The sequence below is a fragment of the Gavia stellata genome, chromosome 2 (assembly GCF_030936135.1).
Source record: "Gavia stellata isolate bGavSte3 chromosome 2, bGavSte3.hap2, whole genome shotgun sequence".
NCBI classification, from domain to species: Eukaryota; Metazoa; Chordata; class Aves; order Gaviiformes; family Gaviidae; genus Gavia; species Gavia stellata.
The window spans coordinates 57,914,278-57,926,087 of record NC_082595.1 but is presented as its reverse complement, the minus strand read 5'-3'; the positions used below and the strand labels follow the sequence as shown (position 1 = coordinate 57,926,087).

Here is an 11,810-nt window from a genome sequence, read left to right as displayed (position 1 = left end):
CCGTACGATAAGGTACGAAGACTTCCTAATTGCACTGCTTTGTATGTTGTAAACTGCTGAATACAAAGGAAAAAAAATGCATAGAAGGTTCCTAAAATAATCACAAGCCAAAGTGTAAGCCTTTCAAAACTTTACATGTCTAGCTGGCACAGCTAGGAGATACGTGAGAGAAGCACTAATCAGTAGAGAGAAAACACTGAGGGGAACCTTAGCGTTCTCCGTCTGTCACGAGGTAAGTAAGTCTTATTGATCATCTACCACTTGATTTATACTAAATGCTTTCAAGCATTTCACATTTGGAAACTTCAAATACAAGAATAATTAAACTTTGATTTATGGGAATTACACAAACACAGATAACTTAGATTTTTGTCCAATCTTTAAAAAATGTGTACCAACCAGCAGCACTCAGCTGTACCACAGATATTCAGAAAGTGAATAGAATGTTTTAGCTTTAGAATGATAGCTGCCTGAGTTTTGGGGTTTTTGGGGGGTCTGAATAATGCAAGAGGAAGAGTGAAAAAGCTTCAGTGTTGGTTGTAGTTGTGTTTTTACTGTTTCTAATACTGGGTTCACAGAAGATACAAAGCTTTTACAGCCCCACTATAAAACAGCTCTTTATCTTTTCTCCACTAATTCTGTGGTGTCACATTTAACAAAACTAGGAAACTGGAGATAATATGGATGTTTGCAGATTAGATGCCAGGTAATAAATAACGCTAATTTCACATACCTACAAATGTAAAGGCACCTTATCGCTGTTTAAGTTTCTCACTCTTTGTAATGCCTGCCAACATTTTAACCCAGGCAAATCATGGTATTGTTTTTGCTGTTTTTTCACTGGGATAAAATACACAGTGATAATATCCTTTTATCAGATTTCATGGTATAAAAGGACTTTGGTGCTTAATTCAAGCTGTATGTTGCCAAGACAATTTCAGAGCTCCTGTTTTGGAAGATGTATTTATCTTACCTTCTAGTTTTCTTCTTTTCTTTTCACAGTGGTCTAAGTACCACTTGCCCAAGAAGATGCAGCTGTGACCCTGCCCAGTCAGTGCAATGCTACAGAGCTACAGAGATCCCCAGAGAGATTCCTTTCACCACCAGGAGACTCTACATCAGTCACAGCAAAATTAAACAACTCCAGGTAGGAAAAAAATTCCAGTAAAAATACTTTCTGTAGTGCACTGTAACTGAAAGCTGTGTTTCCCAGATGGTGGCGTCTTTCAAGTGAAGGGGGAATCTTATTCCACATTCTAAAAACCTGTGAAATGCTGCCAGATCTGGTTTTATTTTTACTTACTTTTTAAGGATATGTAAATATATTCTGATAGTGTTTTCATTATCCTGAGGTCTCTGATCACCAGTTCATGCTGCCACAATGATATTTTACATGCAACTCAAAAAGTAGTAATTTACAACTAGAGCCAAATGTTGACTTGTTTTTTATATGGTCAAATAACCATTGACTTCCAGAGTTATTTTTTAATTTGTTAAAAGCTTTTGTTACTTTTGATACAATGTAATACTTTTTCATAGCAAATGGAAAGGTTTTTTGTAGCTAGAATTGTTTCCCTAATGAATGAAATTGAAGTTCTTTTCCCCCTCTTGAGTTGCAACTGTCAGGTACAACTGCTGTTAGAAATGGCAGAGAGAGTAAGTAATCAGGACTTGCTCATGCGTTGTTAAGAGTCCAAGGCAGGGTGTGAGATGTTTCTAAAAGCAACGCTTGGCCTATGTAATAACCCATATAAACAATAGCAGCTTTTAAGTGAAGCTGCCGACTATTTGTGTTATTAAAAAAAGTTTATTCTGGGTTTCTTGAGGCATCACTGGTTCACATTATTAAAGGCATGTCATTTTATGCTCATTTTGTACTGCAATCTGGAGCAGCGCTTCTCTGTTTCCTACCCTGAAATATATTTATTTAATAAATTCAATTTCTATCGATAGAAAGGGGGAAATACAACCACCTGTGTTATACATGCTTGCTGTGTACCAATTTACTACAGAGAATAAGAAATGTTCGATCCAAAAGTGATACATTTTCTCTTAAGTAAGCTTGTCCTCTTACAAATAATATAACTTTAACTGCTCTGAAATTCATCTTTGACTTTGCTCTCACAATTGAATGAAATGGGCTAAAAGGTACACTGAGAAATAGTCAGTAATTTTGCAATTTTAATTCTGAGAAGAGTTTACTTCTCTTTTAGCTGCTAATATCATCTCTGGTTTTCTTTTTTTACCTCCCATACCTACCAGAGTCAAAGTTCATTGGTGTGGTTTCGGTATATCGATATGCTCTAGTTAAACAAAAGGTCTGTCAAGTTAATTATTAGGAAATACATTTTCTGTGGGGGGAAAAAAAAAAGCTATTATTTTGTTTCCAAAATAAGGAAGACAAGCCTTTCTTAGGCTAGTTGCCCATACCTGTCAGCTACTCCTCTGTTACTAGTAAAGTGTCCTTAGGTTCTGACTAGAGCAAAGCACAGGTGTTTGTTACAAAGCATTTAAATGTTGGATATAGGTGAATAGAGTAGTGGAATAAATGTTTTATGACTGTTCAGAACAAATGGTGCATGAAACCATCTAAGGAGAGAGTTTTTGACTTCATATATTAATTCAACTGAGCAATCAGTATGCCTTACTTCTGCTACTGACTTTGCACTGAAAGGAAGAAAGTCCTTTCATGCTACCTGCCTGTAGTTATGTAGATTCTTTCCTTAAGATTAGACTGGGTCTGTGAATATATTTTTCACTTTTCTTTCCATGGAACAAATTATGCTTCTGAGGTCTTGACTTCATAAATACATATGCTTAATTTTACACAGCTGAGCAATCCCACTGGCACATATCATAGTGCTTGGAGAAACAGGTTTTGATTTCTGCTTGTAAAGTACATGTCTGGAAGCACTACAAGAATATAGGTTTTTTGGGGGCTTGGGTTTTTGGGGTTTTTTTGTTTGGGTTTTTTTTGTTTGTTTGTTTGTTTTTTAAATTCCTTCATTTACCTAATCTTAGAGAAAATAACATATTTTCAAAAAGAAGTTGAATGGGAACCTAGAAGCCTAGACTTTTCACAGCTGACCTCTGAGAGACTTTTATATGTAAGCATTCACATATACTGTGGTTTGGCAATTAGCAGCCTCAGAAGAATAAACAAAAATTGTTTCAAACTGAGCACCAATTACTTTTGGACATTACTTTGCATTGGTTATTATTAAAATTGTAAAGAAATGAAAAAAAAAAGAAGATATGTTTGTATGTGAAGTACAGTACGTTTTGAAGAAAACCAAGAAAAATGTAGATCTTTTTTACGCAGATCAACTTTGTATTTGTTCTCACAGCGTTGATCATCATTGAAAACACTGGCTGGGATTTTTGCTTTTGGTATTTTTACAAACCAGGGTTTGTTATAAACAGACTACATAATAACAAAACTAGATTATTTTTAGCATCTTTTTTCAATAATTTCTGCTTTCTCCTTGTTTTGAAGACCCACTATAACCTGTTTACTCTCACTTTAAGATTTAGTTTATTTCTAACTGTATTAATACTTGGGGTTTTATCTGCTAAAAGGAAATTGTTTATCTGGTCCCCACAATAGGGGCCTCATTTAAGAAACTGCTTATAAAAAATCCCAGTTCACAAAAATTCTAAAAGCAAAAAAATGTAATTAAAAATGAAAAAAAAAAATTAAAATGTTCCTATTAACAGTACCTTAGATCAATTTTCAGGACATGTACTATTTAAAATGTAAAACTATATTAATATCACTTTACAGATAGCCCAGTTAGTTAGAGAATAAAACATCACTTTGTAGCAAAAAGAGAGCTGATAGGCTTTCAAATAAGTCTTGGTACATATTAGAAAGACTGGGTGGTTTGTAACAGCATGGATAAATGTTTAAGTCTCAAAACAGCACGGTCACAAAGCCGGGCAAAGCATACCAAATAGGTGGAAAATAGAAATTATAATAATCCAAAGTATGAACCCTAACATCATTACAGAATGAATGTCTGTACACTGACCTTCACATAGCTCTCTGTCACTTAATAAGATGAAAATTAAGCCTCTTAGAGTCATACAGCAATCAACTGAGGGAAAGCAGGAAATACTGCTTTTGAACTTATAGGAGAAAACATGTTGAACTTATGAAGGTTCACATTTGTTTCAATTTCCTTAAGACTGTTTTATCATTTACATATGCCTACACTTTTCTGCTCTTGAGCAATGCAGTTCATTCCTATGGGACTTCTCACGATAAAGCTTTGCAAGATTAGCCTCCTAATCATGACCACACTGGACATACAATTCTGTAATTGCTATATAGCAATAAATATATATTACAAAACTGCATTTATAGAAAAAATAGAAAATGGACAACTTTGTTATTTACTGTTGAGAATATAATTTTTTTTATGGAGGTAGATTCCCTCATTGAACTTAAATGTAATTGATGGAGAAACCTGCATCAGTAGAGGCTCCAGATCTATACTTTCTCACTAACTGCATCAAATCTTGCCATGCTCAGAATTGACTCTACAAGACACAATGAATGTCATCAGAAGCTAGTGACAACTAAGGATACCAAAGCAAAATGAAATCTGACTCCTCCTTCACAGCCGTGTGGGCTCTAATTTTAACAGAAGTTAAAATGCAGGGTTTGTAGATAAGGTAAGGAGATACAACTCAAAAACATGCAAGAGTTAGATAAATGAAGCTGGAAGGAATCTTTTAACAGTTACCTTCATAGGCAGATTTCAGATACACAAGTATGATAGCCACATGTATTCAATCATCAGGGTCATAGAACAAAATTGCTACCCAATACCTGCGCTGCAAAAGGACTTGTACTGCCTTCTGTGTAGATTCCTGACTGGGATGAGTGGTTATGCTGTAGAACATGCTTTATAGCTTCTCTAAATGAGAGTAAAATGTGCTGGTAGCTACTAAGCCCTGGGGGAAATAGCATGGAGACTATAGCGTTAGTTTAACATCTCTTACTGATGTGGTACTCCTGAGACCTGTAGTGAGATGTTTCTTCGACATGGGAAGGGAAAATAGGTGAGGACATTCCTTCCTGCCTCTCTCATGCAGAACACCTGGTCATCTTGCTCTGAGCTTTCCATGATTCCCATATAAATAAATTTTTAAAAATCAAGCACCTAGGTCAACAGGCAGCATCTCTGATATTTCAGAGAACTACTGTTTAAGCAACTGGTGTGCTTAGAGAACTCCTGGGTTCACTCTCATTGCATGCTTCCTCATATCTCAGCTTGGAGGAAACTGCCAGATTCGCTTAAGTTTGCTTCTTAACTTGAGACACAAGATGGCAAGCTTTGTAAACAAGCAGGTTCCAACAGAGCAGAAAAGTAATGAAACAATTAGTATGCCTCTGTATATTATAGTTACAGTCAACATCTAAGTTCCATTTACCACTGCAAAGCATCTGTTTGTTACCAACTAACAAAACCTAAGTTCCTGTAAAAGCAATCTGTTCCACAGAGGTGATTTTCAGACCATACTGACCTGACAATTCCGGTTTGGTCATCTTAATATGTGAAGTTTTTTCTTCAAACAAAAGGAGAGGTAGTGGGGGGAGAAGAAATACAAGCGCCAAATCTTAGTTTCCTGACAAAACTATACAGTAAGGAGAGGTGATGATATCCTTGTGTACTTCCTCTGGGGAGTAGACACTGCAGTGACAATACTGCTGATACATGGAAATAGCTGTATGATGAACTCAAAACTACTCCAGGAAGCTCCACTGAGCGCAGTGAACATTAACAACCATCTACTCTGTGCAAGGTTTTCTGCCATTAGTGGTATTAGCTCTCCATTTTACATAGGCTATCCACCAGGCAGCAATAAAAGGAATAGTCCTTCTTCAAACGTGTGTTTGCTCAAAACCAGTCACAACATAGACTTAACACACAATTCTAGGAATGTAAGTAAATACTGGCAAACTGCAGGTACCGATAGTAACACCACTATTGTTACCATTTCTCTTAGTTTCTCATTCTAAATATATAGTTTCTCAATATCTACTAGCAATTGTCAGAGCATCCAGAAGAAGTAAACAGTGAGGAGATCCATAAATAGATGGTGTACTATCACATGAATTATTTTTTTTTCTCTTAAAGATTACTGACTTCAGGAGAATGTCAGCCCTTGAAGAGCTGGTCCTGTCATGCAGTGGCACAGAATCAATAGAAAACAACACTTTCAAAGCCCTGAGCACCTTGAAGTCCCTGGAACTCTATAAAAATCAGCTAAAGCAAATACCCACCTTCCTCCCATCTGGCCTTGAAATTTTAAAACTTGCTGATAACTCCATCAACACTCTGCATGCATCTGATTTTGAAGGTTTGATGAAACTAAGGGTGCTCGATATTCGGAACAACTTGATTGCAACTCTGCCTCCGAGTGCATTTTCTTCCCTTTGCAATTTACAAAGTCTGATTCTGGATGGCAACGACATGGAATCTGTGTCTGCACCACTTAAGCTTCCTAGGCTGAAGTATCTGAGCATGGCTGATAATAAACTGAACTCGTTCCCAACCAGCTTCTTTGCATCTTTCCAAAATCTACAGTTTCTCGGTTTAAGTGGCAACTTTCTGACAAAAGTGCCTCTTGACCTTCCTAAATCCCTGCTGTCACTAAAATTAGAGAAAAACCAACTTAAAACAGTAAGACTTCAAGACATGAAACACCTAGAAAACCTGTCTGAGTTCTTCCTGTCAGAAAATCAGCTAACATCAATAGATGGTGCCCAGCTTCCTCCGAACTTGACAACACTTGAGCTCTCTAAGAACCAGCTCCACACTATGCCACTCAGGCTGCCCAGCAGACTGCAGAAACTCGACTGCAGCAATAACCTGATCCAAAGGGTGACAGCACAGGACTTCCAAGGACTACAAGATCTCAAGCACTTGTTTCTTGACAACAACGCTGTTAGTATGTTTGAGGCAGGAGCTCTTCAGCAGTGTGCGCAGCTTTCGAATCTGGCGCTGGAACAGAATCTCCTCATTTCTATTCCACTTAGGCAAGTGAATCTGAGGACAACTGGTTCCCAGGTGTCATCTCTCCTTCCATACATTATGAGAATGAGGCCCAAACTGGAAAAAAAAATTGCATTCAGCCACAGTCATGGTAGAAGTCTATCCATACCATAAAACCGTTGCCATAACTGGCACTGATTAGCACTCTTGTTAGCAGCCTCAGCATAGAAGTAGAGCTGTTCTCATTACATCTGTGGCCCCCAGCGAATCTGCTCATTTCACATCTCTCCCTGCTAGTGAGACTACTTTGTTTAATTAGCACATGAATAAGAGGAACCTGCTAGGAGAATATAACAGAATGATTACAGAGAAGTTATACTGCTGCTTAGATTTATCTTCCACCATAACACAACATTAATAGAGCATCCAGTAAAAAGAAAAGACAGCAGTTTTAAAGCTGACGTTTCTACCAACCCACACTGAGTTTATTATTGTTAAAATATTAATATTTCAGGAACTGAGTCTGGTCAAAAAGAATGCACTTTTTCAGTGGATATTAGCATTCCCAACTTCATTAAATTCACACATTACAAAGTATTTGGAATGCGTATAAGCTCTCCAGCTTCAGGCTATAAGCAAAATTCCAGTCAAAGGAGCACAGAAGAAACATCCCTTGGGCACACTGTGTTCATTAATGCCCTGCTTACAGGTTGTCTCGCATTCATCTGAGTGTTGATCCTGGCCGTTATCAGAGGTGGTATATTAAGCCAAATAGAGGCTGGTTTGATATAAAGTGGCAATTTTATAATTTCAAAAAGCTGTGCAATAAGATGGTATAAAAATAGCAAAGTAATTCCATTAACATCAACTTCTTTAACACAACTGCACTATTAACTTTTATTTTTATGGCTTGTGGACAGGTTTAACTATCCCAAATAAATAATGCAGTAAAATTTCAATTCATTGAGTATCAAGTCCTTTAGCATTTGAATCTACTTGGCAGCAGCTTTGTAATCAGAAAGTGATTTAGTGGTGTAAAAATACTTGATTTCAGTCTAGCTTGACAGGAATGTTTAATACTTTCTAGTTACTTTAGTATTGTCTAATCCATCTTATTTTACAACCTTTGTAGTAAAGAGAATTAACAGGAAGGCGTTCTCTATTAGCCTTTAAACAGTACAGCTTTTAAGGAGATATTTGGGACTTTTATTTTCAACTCAACAATGAATACAGATTTCAAGGGGAGGCTGTAAACATAACACAGGGAAAAAATGGCAAGATATAAAATTTATGTACTTAATTGTCTGATGATCACCAGGTATGCATGGATATACAGAAATAAAAGTACTACTTCTGACAGTTATCTGAGAACTCAGTCACCGGTGTCAAAGGTTAAAAAATATAGTTAATGTGCCACAGTTAATGGGTCTTAGTGGTTATTTGGCAGGAATGAGGAGAAAGAAAGCTTCTTTTACTTTTTTCTGAGAAGAAAATAATCCACAAGACCAAGTATTTTCAGGACTTGTAGAGAAAGCCCATACTCCATAAAATCTTACGGGGAGTGGTGAGAATGCAGGGAAGAGTCTGATGATACTCCCTGGAGTAGCAGCAGCACAGTACGGCTGACATGGTCAGCTCCAGAGTGAGCACGGCTTCTCTGCCAGCAGCAGGATCACTTATCATGTACTCCAGTGCTATTAGTTTCTCAAGATCAACACAGCCCAAAGTCAAACAATACAGCCATAAAGCCTAAGCCTAACATGAATACAAGAAGACTCTTCACAGGTTTAAGGACTTGCTGGACAGGCTTTAGACTGTAATCAGTTTGGATGAACATCTCAGGTGATATCCTTCTGCCTTTGATATCAGTGGCACTAGGGTTTTACCCCAGAGTACCCTTCTGACATTACAGTGTCATATTGGGCAACTATAATCATCGCCTGTGGTTAGGTTTCAAAACAGATTTATGGCAGTCACAAGCATTTGGTAAGATCAAATTTTGTGGAGTGATTCACCATATCAATACGTGAAATTCTCATCTCCCCCAGGAAATACAGCACAATACAGAACTGCCCTACTCTTGAAATAGTCCCACTGAAGTTGTAAGATTTACAGAAATATGGCAACCACCTTTCAGCCTAAGAGGTCTAACTCAGCTTCACAAAAAACAGCTGGTTAGGGTCACAATGTACCCTCTTAGTAATTTTCAAAGATATCTCATATTATTACATTAAGACAAACTATCACATCAACCTTTACCGGTTGTGGTATACTGCTGTTCTGTTCTAAATAGCTCTTGGTAGTATTATTTATAATTTCCCTGAGGGTGTCAGTGAATAAGTTTCCTTAAAATCTCTAACCACGACTCTTAGTTTCATCACCTTGCATACTACCATAGTAAAATATTCCATGCCAATTAACTGGCTTTTCTGTTAAGCACTTGTCACTAACTACAGCAAGAGGAAATTACAAGATCATAAATGAGCAAGACTTTAGAAATAAAAAAGTCTTATCATACAAATTTGTAAGATGTATGAAAATAAGAATGATACTGACTAGTATCATAGTCTAGTATAATATTCAGAGATTATCAGCTTTTTATTTCTTTTAAATGTAACCAGTTCTAATTCTCTAAAGTGCTATTCAAAAAGTGCATAAAAAGCACTTCTGTTTTCTCTGTTGCTGATTTCTTAAACAGGATATCATCTGATGGACTACTTCTGTGATGATTAAAGTTTGAATCTGACGGGAGAAGGAGAACAAAATGGAAGAAAAATTCTAGTTCTTTATGAACTAAAAATCCATTTTAAACAAATTGTATATAAAAGTACTTGAAGGAGCAGTGTTGCCATGCTTCTCTAAACTTTTGTTCTTTCACGGTGCTATAATTTGGTCGTTGGCATACTTACGGCATTGAAGAGTACAAAATGCATTTTTAAGCTTGACACTCAATTGAACATATAACTTCCTTCATAGTACAGTACAGTAGGACTGATGTTTAGTACAGTTGCACAAACACAGTACAGGTCAGAACTGCAATAATTTCGGAAAACAGCTCAAGAGTGCATAGACAGTGTGTAACAAAAAAAAAAAAAGACATGAATGCTTCAGGACCACATCTTTTTTTGAAGAAGACTGCATTTTTTGTTAGTGATAGTTTTATTTTAATATGTCAGATGTGCTTGGGCAAATACACACCACCAAATACCACTTACACAAACAGAATCAATATGACGAACATAACACCTTTGTGTTGTTTTATTTTTATTCAGACTTCCAGACACCCTTGCTAGATTGGATCTAAAGGGAAATGACATAGAGGATGTTGGAGAACAAGAGCTGAAGGACTTGAAACAGCTTCAGGTTTTAAATTTACGGAATAACAAGATATCTGCCTTGGATCGCAAAGTCTTAGAGTATTTACCTCGTCTTCGTCATCTGTATTTAGATGGAAACCCTTGGAACTGCACCTGTGACCTTCTCAGAACCAGAAGAGCGCTGGTGGCCAAAGGAACGGATGTCAGGGGAGGGCAGTGTGTGACGCCAGCAGAAAGCCGAGGAGAAAGTTGGATGTCTTCCAAAAAGATTCTGCAGCAGTGTGAAGATAATCTGTCTTCCATGGAAAGAGGCAAAGAGGACAGAAAGCAAATGAAACCCAATGAGGCCTCCAGCGTTGGAGTAAACATAGATGATGATTACTATGATTATGAATTAGATTAACCCCATGGTTAATCTGTGGTGAACCTTAAAGTTGTCTAGAGCTGCCCATTACCACCAGCATCTCTACTGACAACCAGCCTGCTGGTCTGCATTAACTTTTCCTCTTTAATTTGTACTATAAGAGGTAATAGCTGGTGACAGAAGGGCTATAGTAAGGATGCCACTGTAAACTAAAAATTGTAAAAAAATTAAATTTTTTTCTATGCCATTAGTACTATGTAGTTTGAGGGAAGTAAGAATACAGTTACTATCTCTTAGAAAAGCAGTCCGTAACTCTGTGTGGACCTTTTATAGCAGAACATTCTTACAGTTGCATAAAAAAAACTATAAATAAAATCCTGCAATACCACAAAATACTATTACTAGGAGTCTGGCATTCAACACATTTAAACTCACAGGTCTGCAGTTCAAGATGGATAGTTACACTGATGTGGGCAATTTCTCAGGATTGTTCAGAGGTTCTTGCTTTTGAGCAATGAATTTCCGTTTTCCTGAAATACTTGCCTCTTTTATTTATTTTAGACTATTTTAAATGATATTAGACTAAATTAGCTGAGCTCCAGGCAAAACACAGAAGGCTCATCTTCATCACAGCAAATGCAACAAACAGAAGAACCACTGTCCTGGTTAATGAGATTTAATACTGGTTCCAAAGTTAATTAATAATGAGGTGCTGGAGCGTGTCCAGAGAAGGGCGACGAAGCTGGTGAGGGGTCTGGAGCACAAGTCTTATGAGGAGCGGCTGAGGGAGCTGGGGTTGTTTAGCCTGGAGAAGAGGAGGCTGAGGGGAGGCCTCATTGCTCTCTACAACTACCTGAAGGGGGGTTGCAGAGAGGTGGGTGTTGGTCTCTTCTCCCAGGTGACTAGTGACAGGACTAGAGGAAATGGCCTCAAGTTGCGCCAGGGGAGGTTCAGGCTAGATATTAGGAAAAAGTTCTTTACTGAGAGAGTAGTGAAACATTGGAACAGGCTGCCCAGGGAGGTGGTAGAGTCACCCTCCCTGGAGGTATTCAAGGAGCGTGTGGATGTGGCATTGTGGGATGTAGCTTGATGGACATGGTGCTGCGTGGTGTTGGGTGGGTTGGT

The 11,810-nt window shown here is 37.6% G+C and overlaps 1 protein-coding gene across 1 annotated transcript; it reads left to right on the top strand.

Moving 5' to 3' along the window:
- Positions 1 to 958: 958 nt before the first annotated feature.
- LOC104261580 (nephrocan) lies at positions 959 to 10,724 on the top strand. The gene is made up of 3 exons (XM_009817678.2): positions 959 to 1,147; positions 6,147 to 7,048; positions 10,277 to 10,724. The coding sequence occupies exons 1-3, from the start codon at positions 959 to 961 to the stop codon at positions 10,722 to 10,724; spliced, it is 1,539 nt and encodes a 512-aa protein (XP_009815980.2).
- The last annotated feature ends 1,086 nt before the right edge of the window (positions 10,725 to 11,810 follow it).